This window comes from Adiantum capillus-veneris, chromosome 13, assembly GCF_014529385.1.
Source record: "Adiantum capillus-veneris isolate H3 chromosome 13, ASM1452938v2, whole genome shotgun sequence".
Lineage (NCBI taxonomy): Eukaryota > Viridiplantae > Streptophyta > Polypodiopsida > Polypodiales > Pteridaceae > Adiantum > Adiantum capillus-veneris.
In genome coordinates this window covers 111,239,536-111,255,886 of record NC_140943.1, presented here as the reverse complement: position 1 = coordinate 111,255,886, position 16,351 = coordinate 111,239,536, and the positions used below count along the sequence as shown (strand labels likewise).

Below are 16,351 nucleotides of genomic sequence, written 5' to 3'. Positions count from 1 at the left end.
GGTCTCATAGGTCATTTTGGCCTTTTGAAGACGTTAATATTACATTTCATTTCTCTCTTGCGCGTGCATGCACACTATTTTCATATCCAAAGATCTTAGATACAAATCCGGCTCTGTAGAAAATGATGAAAGGAATGTCGTAGAAAGAAAGAACCAATCTTCTGGTACCATGCTCGAGGAGCTTTCTTAAGGCCATAAAGAGCCTTCCACAACCCATAAAATTTGTCACTTGATCCTGGAATTGAGAATCTTTGATGTTGCTTCACATACACCTCCTCTAGGTCAGCGTTGAGAAAGGCAACTATCAGTAAAACATGAGCACAATTAGTGTCTGCTAGGTACATCACCATTAGTACCAAGCCTAGGTAATAACTGCATGCGAAGCACCTTCTATAATGGATTTCTAACTTTATAATAATTGACAATATTAGCCAGCATTTTAAAGGCAAATCGTGAGATCTTCATGCATCCTTCTTGACCCAGCCTTTTTTACCTATATAGGTGACCTTGGGGGTCACCTCTCCAACCATATCAGTACTGACAGTACAAGTACGAACATCATTCCAATACCTCTAGCGTTTCTACTAGCAACAGCCACAACATCAGATTAGCCTCCCGCACATCATCAACACCAGCGTTTTCAATTTTCAGCCCATCATCAATATTAGCAAATCAGCCCATAGCACATCCGAACTAATCCTCTTGCCCATCTGAAGTATCTCCTGTTGGGGTTCCTGCATCTTGTTGATATGGTCCCTCATGGAAGTCTACTCGGCATCCAAGGTCCACAACTACACCTCCAAAGACACTCGATCATATAATAAGGCAAGTCGACCCCAGATCATCTTCGTGTCCTTCATCAATTGGATGAGACTAATGATGGACGGTGTACTGTTCAGGATAATGAATGATAGAATCCGAGCATTGACAAACTCGCAAAGCTTCAATCGCTGAATATTTTGGCTTTTGAAAGTTCTACTAACAAAGCCTCCAAGCTCGTGTGCGTCAAAGAGACCGCCATCATAGTCGCTGTCTAAATGGAATGGTTGTCGCCATTCAATTGTCAATTAGTAGGATAGGTGGGAAGGATGGGGATCTTGATTGGTTGATCACCTACACCAAAGTAGAACTGGGACCAATCTCCCCACTCCTAATCATTCATTGCTCCATCATTGTCGACCTCTTCTCGTACCTCTTCATCTCGGGCCAAGTTCATATAAGAATCATTAACCTGCTCCAGCATCGAGGAGAACTTGGACATGTGAAGAGGCTAGGATGGGTTGTGATGAAGAGGGTTCTTCAAATCAACCGACAACAACTTTGAATGAGCCTCAAGAGGGTGAAAAAAAACATCAACAACTATCAGTACGCTCCTCTTGTCGCAAAAATTCAGCACCACAAACTCGCACAGATCACCAATCCGACTCAAATGCGGGCCTTGGCTCTGATACCATGTCAAAGGTGCAACAGAGAAGGTGAATCAGATGATGATAAAGGCTATAATTGCTCCTCTCGACACGAGCAACCAAAAGATATCCGATCTACCGCAATAGAACTCCTCTGAATCAGCCTTTGAACTCGAGCAGCCCACTGCATGGGCCTAGGGCAGCATAGAATGCAGAAATTGACTATGATCCTAGGAAACCCTAGGAATGGGGGGTCTTGTCTCATGTCAGCTTGGACGTATACATGGCTCGTACCGTCGGAAAAGGTATGTCTACCTCAATTACGACCGGGCACAGCCACAACACAACCCTCACTCCCTAAACTACTCCCGGGAGATATTGGAGCCACCATCGGTGAAACTCTAACAGCCTAGATCCTAGCAGAGCCTCTAGCCCCAAAGAAGCTCTATCTCACTAGATCGAGGCGGCAAACCAAGGGATAACCTCCAAACTCTAACAACCCCTCTCAATTCCTTGGTGCACACCAAATCAAGGCATTTACAGGCAACAAAGAGTGACGAAGAAATCTGGTCCACCACATCATCAAGCATACCACCTCTCAACAGAAGCTCGTAGAGCACAAGGATGAACAATCTTGTTCGCCATTGGAAAATAAGTGCGCACAGTGCCATTGGTGTCTGCCAAGTCCATGGAATCTGTGACAACCATATAGGCTTAGAGCTCCACCGCTTGTACACCATGTCATGTAGGAACGTCAATAGCTATATGCTTTAGAAAGAAAAATAGGTCGGTGTAAGGTGCAGCGGAAGTGAACGTTGAACTTTGCTCAAGATGAGTGCTCCGAACTGTGCTCAAGGATTCCTTTTACTTACGGAAGGGAGAGCCTTCCGTTCCTTTAGTGAGAGAGTGCAATGGACACAAACAAAGTGGATAAACACTGTGAATGAAGGTACATGAGTCTGAGAGATAGAGAGAGAATACGACACCAGGGATGTTGTAAAACCCTCCTCCAAGGGCCACTCTCTCGATGGCGAGAGAGGTCTATGCTATTGATGGCACAAATCTCTACAATGCTTTGGACTTGCCGACGATGTCGACGACGACGATGATGACGACGACAAGACTGGCTGAATCTGAGGATGCTAAGGGGCTGAAATTTGCAATGAGTCTAAGTACTACTATGCCGAGGTCGACGGTGCGGACAACGATGACGAAGCTAAGGCTGAAAACTGAATGCTGTAGATTGGTTCTTGTTGCCTCGAGTGGGGCTGATCTGTGTGCTTAGTACTTTGCTGAAGAGCCTTGCTGAAAACGCTGCTTAGGGCTGAGAAGAATGCTGGTTCTACTGCTGCAAAACGCTGGTTATACTGCTGTAAAAACGCTGGTTCCACTGCTGTAAAAACGCTGGATCTGAGGGGTCTAAAAACGCTGATCTGCTGGCTAAATTGCGATGGGAATACTGCTGGGAAAATGCTGTCCAAGGGGGCTGAAAGGGCTGTTCAAAGGGGCTGAGAATCGCTGACGCTTAACCTTGAGGGGAAAGACGCCAGGGGTCTTGGTGATCTTGCCTGAGAAGTTACCTGTTGAGCAATGCTCCTGCTGCCTCTTCTGCCAGAAAGTGTTAGCTCTGATTTCCTTATATATTATCTTATGCAAATTGCCCTACCCAGTTCCCAACAAAAGTCACTTAAAAATAATAAGTGAAAAATGTCAAAAATAGGGAAAATAGGTCTATGCACTGTAAAAATGCTACTGATGGGATCTGACTGGAATCTGATGGTCATGCTGTGTGCAACCAGAGGATATGCATCTAATCTAAGTGTCTGGTCATGCACCTTCTTCGAACAGACTCACAAAAGTGCCAGATCACTTCCTATTCTAGACTGACTTGACTGAACTTAACCCTGGTCATGCTGTAGCTTGTCCACAGACACATAGGGTTGGATGTGTAATGGGACATCCCCTCCTTTTTGAAGTAAGGTACTGGTACCGAACTGTATGGCATCGAGGGAGATCGCCAACAGGGTCTGGAATCCTAGAAAGGACTCTTCGCCGGCCTACTCTGATGTGTGGGTCATGCGATACTTGAACTTCATAAAGGTTTGCGCAACGCTTGCTTCTTTGGGCCAGACCGAAAGCGACACAAAGTCATCTGTGGCTCCTTCGATGCTTCAACTTCGTCTATAGTCATGCGTCTCTCTTCTTCAAGAATCTCCGAGGCTGAAAATTCCTGAAACCACTTCCAACACAAAAACATGAACATACCCATTCCATGTAAAGTGAGTGGAGAAAATCTCGTCTTCTTTAAAGACTGTGCATGTAATGTAGATGAACAAATAGATGGAGTGCCAACCCATTCACCACACACACACAAACAATGAGAGTGAATCTTGTGTTTCTGATCTAAATCAATCAATTGTGGAAAATCACAATGGACATGCCCATGCTTGATGCTCAATCTTTCTTGTGCTCTTTCTACGACTGTCTCATGCCAAGGAATAGACATGGAATGTGACTTCCTTGAATGCAAACATTTCAGCTTTCCATGAACAATCCGCATACATCCGTGCTCATTCATGACTGAAACGTGCTCAACGTACAATATGTCATGCCTAGGAAAAGGGAGTACATAAAGACGGTGACTAAAATATAGAAAACGATCATGAATGAAACACTCGAACAATACGTGCTGACTAATCATTCGAACACATAATACTTCCTGTGGGGGTTCTTTGGACCTAGGCTCGAGAGCCAAGATCGGTTCTTCGTGATCGATCGAATTTGCAATGAGGTTAGCTTCACTAGAGAAAGTATCAACTAACACATCATCCTTGTGAACAATCACATCATCGTCCTGCAAATCATCATGCTTGTGAGAAATCACATCTTGATCATGCAAATCATCATGCTTATCATTCTCATTCAAATCATTATGCAAATCCTGTGTGTTGTGCTTTGGAAAAGAAGAGACTGAGAGAGTCTCCTTCTCCTGATCCTTTGCAATCTGTGCCTGCACACTAGAAAAGAGTTGGAACAACTCTTGCATCTGTTGAACTCTCTGTTCGGCCGCCAAGCGCGCTTGCTCACGCTCACGCTCAAAGTCGGCCTTTCTTTCTGCTTGTCTTGCTTCACGTTCTACCTTCATGTCCATCATCATCATGTCAAAAGCCTCCATAGGAGTTAGTGCAATCCTTTGCGTAGATGGGGAAGGGGGAGGGTCAAAAAAACCTCCTGGTGGGGAAAACTCTTCTTCGCCACTCCCATGCTCACCAACTCCATGCGAAGTATCCATTCCGCTTCGGGTGATGACCATCCACTGAAGTCTTGGGTTCTTAAGTTCACGAGGAACTTGGGTTCTTGTGGATCTTGGGTTATTGAGTTTCTTGAGGATCTTAAGCTTCTTCTTTAGCTTGCAATCTGTGTTAGAGAAGGATCTTCTCTTCACCCGAGTTTTGCTCTTTTCTGCAAGCGCACCACTTGGCGGCCTTGCGCTCACACCAAGGTTGCTTTTTCCTACCTCACGTCGATTGGCCGGCTGCTAAGTGCACGGTCCGCTCTCAATGAGTGAAAAGAGGCACAAGGGGAGGTTGGACAAGCCCTTCTTTCTTGGGTTTCCTGTCACTCTTCAAAAACACGATTAGGAATCGGCACGCCCAAGAGAACTTGGGTTACGTGCAACCGCAACAAGCAAAATAAATTATGTGGTTCTTGTGATTCTTTCCTTGAGTGATACAGAACACTACCAAAGCTCTGATCCCAATGTAAGGTGCAGCGGAAGTGAATGTTGAACTTTGCTCAAGATGAGTGCTCCGAACTGTGCTCAAGGATTCCTTTTACTTACGGAAGGGAGAGCCTTCCGTTCCTTTAGTGAGAGAGTGAAGTGGACACAAACAAAGTGGATAAACACTGTGAATGAAGGTGCATGAGTCTGAGAGACAGAGAGAAAAGAGAATACGACACCAGGGATGTTGTAAAACCCTCCTCCAAGGGCCCCTCTCTCGATGGCAAGAGAGGTCTATGCTATTGATTGCACAAATCTCTACAATGCTTTGGACTTGCCGACGATGTCGACGACGACGACGACAAGACGGACTGAATCTGAGAATGCTAAGGGGCTGAAAACTGCAATGAGTCTAAGTATTGCTATGCCGAGGTCGACGGTGCGGACGACGATGACGAAGCTAAGGCTGAAAACTGAATCCTGTGGATTGGTTCTTGTCGCCTCGAATGGGGCTGATCTGTGTGCTTAGTGCTTTGCTGAAGAGCCTTGCTGAAAACGCTGCTTGGGGCTGAGAAGAACGCTGGTTCTACTGCTGCAAAATGCTGGTTATACTGCTGTAAAAACGCTGGTTATACTGCTATAAAAACGCTGGAGCTGAGGGGTCTAAAAACGCTGATCTGCTGGCTAACTTGCGATGGGAATGCTGCTGGGAAAACGTTGTCCAAGGGGGCTGAAAGCGCTGTCCAAAGGGGCTGAAAATCGCTGATGCTTAACCTTGAGGGGAAAAACGCCAGCGGGTCTTGGTGATCTTGCCTGAGAAGTTGCCTGTTGAGCAATGCTCCTGCTGCCTGTTGAGCAATGCTCCTCTTGAGCAATGCTCCTGCTGCCTGTTCTGCCAAAAGTGCTAGCTCTGGTTTCCTTATATATTATCTTATGCAAATTGCCCTACCCAATTCCCAATAAAAGTCACTTAAAAATAATAAGTGAAAAATGTTAAAAATAGGGAAAATAGGTCTATGCACTGCAAAAATGCTAGTGATGGGATCCGATTGGAATCTGATGGTCATGCTGTGTGCAACCAGAGGATATGCATCTAATCTAAGTGTCTGGTCATGCACGTTCTGCGAACAGACTCACAAAAGTGCCAGATCACTTCCTATTCTAGACTGACTTGACTGAACTTAACCCTGGTCATGCTGTAGCTTGTCCACGGACACATAGGGTTGGATGTGTCACGTGACAGTCGGTTGCGCCTCCTCTGAGAATGAGTCGAGTCAACCTACTTTATAATATTGCTCTCAATCCTAGAACCAAATATACATGTGTCTTGAGACCGAGTATTATAAAGATGTACAACCTTTGACATATGGCACCATCCTCCAAAGATTGGATAAGTCTCTATGCTTTGTTGAGGAAGTAGGAGCAACTGCCTCAACTTGGCGCTACAAAAGAAATTCGACTAGAGTGCACAAGTCTTTGAGACTACATGGTGAAGATTAAGGTAGGAGAACCAACCTCAGCATGGGTGATATAAACTGCCTCACCAGAATCAGAATTGGATGCAACATTCTCCGGCTCAAACCTCTTCGAGCATTTTCTCTAAATATATCTTGTATCACAACACGTGTAACACATTACCTCTTTCTTGGACCCTTCACTAGATCAAGAAATATCATCCTTGTATTGCTTTTGCTTCTGCTTTGCTATCTTGGATGATTGTTCAATAAAGGTCTCGGTCTCAGAGCCCCCTCTCAATCCAGACCTCCATAACTAGACCTTACCTATCTATGGAAACTCCATAGAATGATAAGAGAGACTCTTAGTTGTCAGCAATCCGCTCCTCTCATGTTAAATAAATGGTTTTCCCTGAAGTAATTAAGGCTATATAGAGAGCACTATACTCTGATGTGAGATGTGTCATCGGGTCGATAGCCATATCCTCCAAAGAGATTAAGTTCCTAGCCTGAAGAATCCTCTGTTGCATCTTGTGAATGTGATCCTTCATACTCTTGGATTGCCGAGGGTCCAAAGTTTGCAATTATACCTTCAAGTGAGCTTTCTTCATAGGCATCATTCTATTGAAATCTTTGTCCAAGTGGTTTAAGATCTCTCGAGCATTGGTCATACTTCGAATATGTTCAAGTGCCTCTCGAATGAGTACAATTGTCCTGTCAAGTGACTCTTCCAACTCTGTATCATGAGTAGACCTCCTAAAATGTTCCAAGGTATCATCCAATGTGTCATCAATGGTGTTGTCTCCACCATGAAAACTCTTAGGAACATCCTATTTGATGCCATGTGTAAGACACTCCAATGTTAGAAGGAAATCCTCTGTAGACAGATACGAATAGGGCTTAAGGTTGCAATCAACCTTCCGTGAAGAGATCTCCAACCTTCCGTGAAGAGATCTCCAACCTCCTTTGCAAGGGACAGATAGACCAGGCTGAATCGATCCAAGATAAGCCCCCATCTACTGCACAGAACACTACTGTTGGTAGCTGACAGCAAATAAGCAAATGTATTGGGCCGGTTTCAAGTCCAAACCATTGCACACAATCCTCCTCTTGCCTTCAAAATGCAGCCACAATCTTGACTCAACTTCTTGTTGAAAACCAGTAGTACTTCTCGGTCGTCTATCGGCTGAAAAACACGGTTCTCAAGGGTCTTTGCAAAAAAATCGAAGGAAAGCACTGTCAGTCCTCTCTCAATGCAAAAATGCAGGTCCGAGGGAGGTCTTTGCGACAAAAATGCAGACACCAATCGCCCTCCTGCTGGCTGAAAATCTGCAGCAAAACAGCCCCTTCATGCACTCTCAATTGCAAGGTGAGTGTCATCAAGGCATGGCTCTGATACCATGTCAAAGTGCCACGGAAGGTATGGTGACACAAGAGTATGGGGGGAGAGAGGGAGCAAGGGAGAGAGAAACCCAAGAGAGAGAAAGAGGAGAGAGAGTGGACAAGCCCTGTTGGAAACCTTTGCAATCAAGAGAGATACAAGACTCTGCACATCTGCCCGTTTTCCGGGGTGCGTTTGCCGCAGTTTTTCAGACTCCTACTACTACCATCTTCGAGAGGTTGATCATGTCATTTTTAGGAGATGTATCGGTTGTCCAATGCAAAGGAGAGGCATACTTGGTGCTCCTATTGCCAAGGAGTTCTTTCCCTTTTCCACTGCCACTTCTGATAGCAAGATAGGTAGAAGATCAGCCGGGCCTCCCCCTTGCACTAAAGGGCACTGGGTCTTCAATGAAGCCCCAGCCATGGGATCCACGACGCTGAACTCAAGGCGAGAATCTCGAGGTGCTGGATGCTCAGAAAAAAAGCGAGGGCTGCTTGCGCCCCCCATCCCCCTGGTTTGAACCCGCGACCTTCCCCTCGCGAGGTTGGCGCTCTAACCACTTCCCCCATGGACATGATGTGAAATCGATGGCAAACAAAAGCATGATAAAGAAACTTGGACATGTGTCCCCCCTATCAGAGTTTGCATTATTTGTCAGTTTATTTTTTTTGGAATCGGACAGGCCTATGCGTCTCGTGACTCCCGCCTTGAGTCTAGCACCGTGGATCCCATGGCCGGGGCTTCATTGAAGACCCTGTGCCCTTTAGTGCTGAGGCGGACCTCCTCCAAGAGCAAGCCAAGCCAACTCACTTCAGCAACCGGCTCTTAATGCCAAAAGTCAACATGGAAGTTTCATGAGACAAAGGATTACAAAGATGAACAACCTTTTGCATCTCAGCCACACCATTCTTAAAAGACTCAACAGATTCTCTTGGCTATACTAAGAAACTTGGAGCAATAGCCTAAGCTTGAAGAAAAGATACAAGGTTACTATCCTCCCGGAAGTGTGGTCCCGAAAACCCCCTCTAAAATTCTAGGTCCTGCTGGTTAAGTAGCAATCCATAAAATGTGTGTAAAAATGTCGGAGCACGAGAGAGACTTGCTACCCCCTAGAATCTGAATGGTATACCAACTTAGCCGAATCATACTTTTTGGGACAATTCCTCCAAACATGGCATGGTTCAGAACAAGGAAAACAAATAACATCTGGTTTGGAAGCTCCACCAAATGCAAAGGTAGCATCCTTAACAACTCGTTATGGTGAATGTTTGCCCAGTCAAGGCCTCAATGCCCCTTCTAAACTGGTTCTCCTGATCTAATAGAAGACAACAAGCTCCTCCAAAGCAATGGTCCTCCCTAGAGTAATCAAGGCTGATTAGAAAGCACTATACTCCGAGGTCTGATGAGTAAGCAAAATGATCACCATATGCTTCGAATAAATCAGCTTCCTTGCATGAAATTTCACATGCAGCATTCCTTGCATCTTCCTAGACTTCCAAGGACCCAAAGTCGGCAACTTAGCCTCAAGAGTAGCCCTCTTCGTCATCTGATTAGACACATTATCTAAGTGTAGCAACCGCTATAAATCTTTAAAGAGTAGATCTCCAACCTCCTGTATCAAGACAGGTACATTGGATTGAAATGGATTCGAAAAATTCATTCCCCTCTACTAATCCACACTCTCTTGCTGTCTAGCTTCAAAATGCAAGTAATATTGGCTAGACCGCCCTCTCTTGCATTTTTCTCTATCCTTCTGACCTCTCTCCTCCACCTGTGCTCGTCTACACTTTGACACCCTTTAGATGCAAACTCGCAGGAAGAAGAGACTTCTCCATGACGAAAATGCCACAACTCGCCCTATTGCTGGCTAAAAACCAACTTACCTTGATCAATCCCTCCGATAAGCTCTTTAACATGCATTGGGCATTGACAAGCCTACGCACTGATATTATGTCAAAATGCAGCAGAATGGATGAAGACACACAAGCACACTTGGAGGAGAGGTGGGAAGGAGAGAGAGAAGAGAGAGTGACTACAGCAAATCCTGCAGTGGCAGGCAAACTCTGCTCAAGAGGATACATTGCCCACAAGTGATGCCACCAAGGGGGCTGCCCCTCCTGTACACAGAGGGGGGGACATGGGCTACCCGACTTCCCAAATATCATTGAAAGCCAATCAATGAGAGGGTCATATTCCAAAACCTAGGGCACCCGCATAAACTGGCCAAAAAACTGACTTGACCAACCCACCGGTTACTGCCCAAGACCAAACCACAATCATGAAAAGGCCCTCTCTTCCAAGATCTAGGCAAATTACCCAAGAGATGACCCCTCAAAAATCTAAGGAACTAAACACCTTCTCACAGACATAAACACTCCATGAATCATGATGTGACTCTTTTTACTTTTTGCCTCACTGTAAATGGTCAGTCTGAAATATTCAGGGGTTTTGCTGAGGATAAACCTCACAAGCTCAGCTCTGCTAGTGAGCATTGCTCAAGAGGATACATTGCCCACAAGTGATGCCACCAAGGGGGACTGCGCCTCCTGTACACAGAGGGGGGGACATGGGCTACCCGACTTCCCAAATATCATTGAAAGCCAATCAATGAGAGGGTCATATTCCAAAAACTAGGGCACCCGCATAAACTGGCCAAAAAACTGACTTGACCAACCCACCGGTTACTGCCCAAGACCAAACCACAATCATGAAAAGGCCCTCTCCCAAGATCTAGGCAAATTACCCAAGAGATGACCCCTCAAAAATCTAAGGAACTCTAACAATCTCCACCTTCTCACAGACATAAACACTCCATGAATCATGATGTGACTCTTTTTACTTTTTGCCTCACTGTAAATGGTCAGTCTGAAATATTCAGGGGTTTTGCTGAGGATAAACCTCACAAGCTCAGCTCTCCTAGTGAGCATTTCCAGAAGGAGAGCTTTTTATTCTATCCCATAAGAGTTAATCAAATGGTAAGATCACTGCTTTATGACTGTTCGATGGTTGGCTACACCATATGGCTTACGAATGCTACTAGGGGATTTTTAGCAATCCCATCAGGCAATATCCATTCAATGGTTTCCACGGAAGTGCTTGTCCTCATGCAGTGTACCTAGACCTTGTCATGTAGTGTGTTTCATTTGATGTGCATCATTAATCCTATCAATAATATTCATAGAATTGCCTGCTACCTATGGCTCTTTCATCAGGGTACACGAGCCTTGTAATGCCAACTATGTTTCATGGCTACCTTGTGGAATGGAGGGTCCACTGCCTGGTGGACCCCTGCCATTCCACAAGGTGGGGGAGACTGGATATTTAAGAGGTGTCCATGGGAGATGCTTACTCATGGTTCTTGCTTGTCAACATTACCATACTCTTGCTGCCCATTTTTTGTATCTGTGGAACAAACAAGGTTGCCAAATGCAAGCATTTCTAAGTGGTCCAGGAAATGCTTTGGCCATATGATTAAATACATTAATGCTCACCAATGCTCCGCCTTGCTGTTGGCACACAAAAACTCTTTGCATTTTCTAAGAAAATATACTTTGCCTGTGTGTATGATATTTTAAGCCTCATCTTTGAACCAAGCCTCAACTTCACATGATAACAAACACACTGTCTTAATTTCACTTGGACAAAATTGAACATATAAACTAGAGAGAACCTCACAAAACCCACCATACAACATAAAAGCAAATATGTTGTTTATTTCGGGTGAATACTGAGGATTCCATTTTTTCTTTTTCAATGTATTGTTGGGTTATTATTAACCCACAGTGCACACATATCTATCTCTCTCTCTCTCTCTCTCTCTCTCTCTCTCTCTCTCTCTCTCTCTCTCTCTCTCTCTCTCTCACACACACACACACACACACACACACACTCTTTCAGCACAGTGGCTTTGTAAGGCCAAAAATTTCTCATATCTCTCTTGTGAAATTGGAACGAAGGGTAATAAGCGTCAGAGGACAACTCTTTTATGTGCGCTCTCTCTCTCTCTCTCTCTCTCTCTCTCTCTCAAATCAAGCTGCCTACCAACCAAGGCGCGCAGTAAGTAGACTCCACACTTTCAGAAACACTGGCGCAAAAAGACGGCCGCCGTTGTAGAGCTGCATTTGCTGTTTCACTCAACCCTCGGCAGCTGCCTGGCATTGTGGGGTGTGCGAGAGAGAGAGAGAGAGAGGTTGGAAGAGCTGCAGACAATATATGGCGGGTGAGGGCCTCTTATTGATTTTGCTAGGATGATCGCCGTTCTTCGCGCCATTCAAAGACGCTATACTACGTACGTAGTGTACTACTCGTTTAGAGCAACGGCACTTTTATTTTGAAGTTGAATGAACCACGACACCAAATTTTTGGGGGTGCATAAGAAAGAACACAACACTAACCTTCCCATGCAACTTTCGTTTCATAAATCTATACTACTCTATTATCTATAGTACAGCAGTCTCTCTCTCTCTCTCTCTCTCTCTCTCTCTCTCTCTCTCTCTCTCTCTCTCGCTCGCACGAAGTGCAAGCCACACCCGCCACTTGAAGGACGTTATGACGCGTGGCACGGAGGCGGGGCCGAAATCCCTCCCCCTATTATAAGTAGTATAGATACTCTATTACGAGGGAGCTGATTCCGGCATGCCACTTGGCTTAAAATGCATTCTGCACGAGGGAGGCCAACTTGACGAGCTGAGAGGGACTTGAAGAGCCTTCTAAGTCCAGGCGGGAGGCAAAGACGCACCGCCTCTCAGCAATCGGGGAAGGGAGAGGGGCCAGGACTAGCCTGCAAATAGTGCCTTCGATGGTCTTCTCCGTCTCTTTTCTCTCACTCGCCTTCGAGGTTTGATGCAAATTTGTGAGCAACGCTTTGATGCGGACAGGGAGAGAGAGAAAGAGAGAAGGTTAGGGGGGATTTAGACTGCTTGAAAAACACAATTGGACAATGGCGTGCCTCCATCGTGGCATCTAATGATTCGCCACAGTGGTGGGTGGTCTTCACCCCTCGAATGAGAGCAATGTTTGCACGCTTTTCAGCGTCAAGCACGCATAGCCAAATGAGCTCTGCACCTCAATTTAAGCAACCAATATGTTGAGCAACTCGACGTTTGTAATTGGTTGATCTTAGCTCTTAATACATAGTGGAGACGTGTTGTGTGAATACATAGTGAGGTGGAAGCGTGGTTGGACATTTGCAACCTTTGGAAGTCTAAATGTGCCCTTAAACGGCTCCTTGCCTAAGACCACTTTTGCAACAACAACGATGAATATGCAAGCACTTTTCGAGGAGGGACCACCCTATGCAGCACGAGTTGTCGATGGCGCTCTTAGAATGGTTGTGGTTGGTGTTACATGGGATTATAGCATGGTCTGACGCTAGTGAGGTGGAAGCGTGGTTGGACATTTGCAACCTTCGGCAGTCTGAATGTGCCCTTAAATGGCTCCTTGCCTAAGACCACTTTTGTAGCACCAACGATGAGTATGCAAGCACTCTTCGAGGAGGGACCGCCCTATGCAGCACGAGTTGTTGATGGCGCTCTTAGAATGGTTGTGGTTGGAATTACATGGGATTATAGCATGGTCTTATGATTCTCTGAAACAAGGATATAGAGGGTTTTTGAGGGTTGTGTATGTGCCTAAATTAGTTGGCAAGAATAGTGCATTATGGGGCTGTTATGTGGGAACTTAGTACAAATTTAATTGTGGCTTAGAAATATTGAGGAGGAGGAGAGATTGGGCAATCTATCCTTCTCTATTACGGGGGAGCGGATTCCGGCATGCCATGTGGATTAAAATGCATTTTGCACGGGGGAGACCAACTTGATAAGATGAGAGGGACCTGAAGAGTCTTAAGAGTCCATGCGGGAGGCAAAGAGGCACCGCTTCTCAGCAATTGGAGAGGAGGAGAAGGGCTAGGACTAGCCTGCAAATAGTGCCTTTGATGGTCTTCTCCGTCTCTTTTTCCTCACTCGCCTTCGAGGTTTGCTGCAATTTTGTGAGCACCGCTTTGGTGTGGACAGGGAGAGAGAGAAAGAGAGAAGGTTAGGGGGGATTTAGACTGCGTGAAAAACACAATTGGACAATGGCGTGCCTCCATCGTGGCATCTAATGATTCGCCACAGTGGTGGGTGGTCTTCACCCCTCGAATGAGAGCAATGTTTGCACGCTTTTCAGCGTCAAGCACGCATAGCCAAATGAGCTCTGCACCTCAATTTAAGCGACCAATATGTTGAGCAACTCGACGTTTGTAATTGGTTGATCTTAGCTCTTAATACATAGTGGAGACGTGTTGTGTGAATACATAGTGAGGTGGAAGCGTGGTTGGACATTTGCAACCTTTGGAAGTCTAAATGTGCCCTTAAACGGCTCCTTGCCTAAGACCACTCGGTCCTCTCCATATGCAAAGTGGAGCGGGGCCACTCTCCATTGACACGAGTTTCATGTCTGTGTGCGCACGTGTGGATGGAGAGAGAGAGAGAGAGAGAGAGAGAGAGAGATTGCCTTGCCGAAGTAGCCCAAGATTTGCGAGGATGATGATAACAATGAGCAGATATTGCGAAGTAATCCCCTCTATCTCTCTATCACCCCCCTCTCTAGCCCGAGACTTGCGAGGATGACGACGACAATGAGCAGACATTGCGAAGTACTCATCTCTCTCTCTCTCTCTCTCTCTCTCTCTCTCTTCTAAGTCGGTTAGCAAATTGCAAGGATAGCATGGCCATCCCAGGGGATGTAGCATGGCATGCCACAACATGACTCCAATATGAAGAATGTTTGCACCTTTTTTGGTGCATTGCTAGAGCGCATAACGAGCCACCATGAAGAATGTTTGCACCTTCTTGACCGCATTGCAAGAGTGTAGACCGAGCTGCCAGAGGAGATGGAAGCACTCACTATGGTGTGCTGGTAGAGTGCGGCCGAGCTAAAGGTGACTGAAGCAATCACAGAGAGCTGAATGATATGCTAGCAAGGACAACATATGATCTCTCTCTCTCTCTCTCTCTCTCTCTCTCTCTCTCTCTCTCTCTCTCTCTCTCTCTCTCTCTCTCTGTGGGTTAGTCAACATGCATGGAGTAGATGGCTGTCGCTTGTGGGGATGTAGCAGGGCACGTTCCATCGTCATGATAATAGTAGCAACAAAGAATCTTGACAACAACATAATATTGTAGCATTGTCGATGAGTTTCCAGATCACTGCATTAGAGCATGTGAACGAGCTGCCCAATGCACTGAGGACTTGAGGTTGACATGAGGGCTGAGAAGCCCCTATGACATGGCATGAACAAAACAATCTTGACGTGGCACAAATAGAGGCCTAGGGTGGCACTGAGCTGACAAGAGAGTGCTGAGCCAATAAGAGCGGGGAGGCAGGAGATGAAAAGGAGATTCTGTTTGTCTCTTGGCTATGTGAAAGCCATAATACTAGGTTTAAATTTCTCTTATTCTATCTTTTTTATAAGGGAGAGCCTTTTTCGGGCCCACCACATGACATCAAAAGGAGGCTCAGAGCAAGGCTGGGAGCTGCGAGCTTCGAGCTTCCAACGCATTGTTCCACGCGAAGAGGATAGTGGGAGCTTATGACTATGCTCAATGCACACACCATGCAACACCGACGGGCACAGAGAGAGAGAGAGAGAGAGAGAGAGAGAGAGAGAGAGAGAGAGAGAGAGAGAGAGAGAGAGAGAGAGAGAGAGAGAGAGAGAGAGAGAGAGAGGCAGGCGGTTCACATACACACACACACACACACACACATATCTAGTTGACAATTTTTGGACTAAACCTTGGCTGACTTGTTCCCTCTTTGGTAATCTCATTCTCGTTATCTCATGTGCCAAGATGGAGGCCCTACACTAACTTGGTAATAAGATAATTCATGCATGCCGAGATGGGGTACCTACACTAACTTGGTATTGACCCTCCTTTGATGAAGGGATAGCGATGCTTTACCTCACAATTTGGGATCGCTATTGCTTTGGATGGTTTTGTTTTTTTTTTTTTTTGGCCCTAAGCACCCCTAACACTCCATTTCTTTCCCTTAGAAAAAAAAAACCTACACTCCACTCCCCCCCCCCCCCCCCCCCCCCCCCCCCTGCGTGCCCAACCCTGCCCTTCCCTTGCTGACCCCTCTCCCCCCCTTCTCTCTCTCTCTCTCTCTCTCTCTCTCTCTCTCTCTCTCTCTCTCTCTCTCTCTCTCTCTCTCTCTCTCTCTCTCTCTCTCTCTCTCTCTCTCTCTCCTTCTCTCTCCTTCTCTCTCATTTTATTTTGTACCTAAACATTGTATTAGTTCACCAAGAATGTATCAGTTGTTGGGGTGTAGGCCAGGTGGCCGTGGGAAACCGCCCCTGTCCATACTTTCACCTAATCAATATAGGGAGAAAAAGAGAAAGAGTTGA

At 45.8% G+C, this 16,351-nt stretch overlaps 1 protein-coding gene across 1 annotated transcript in view; it reads right to left on the bottom strand.

Moving 5' to 3' along the window:
- Window positions 1–12,212, bottom strand: part of LOC147444651 (B3 domain-containing protein Os01g0723500-like) — a 108,964-nt gene extending 96,752 nt beyond the window's left edge. The window contains exon 1 of the mRNA XM_086527910.1: window positions 12,007–12,212. Within this exon, the coding sequence (XP_086384036.1) occupies window positions 12,007–12,123 (117 nt within the window). The 5' untranslated portion in view covers window positions 12,124–12,212. The remainder of the gene's footprint in view (window positions 1–12,006) is intronic.
- Window positions 12,213–16,351: the final 4,139 nt, after the last annotated feature.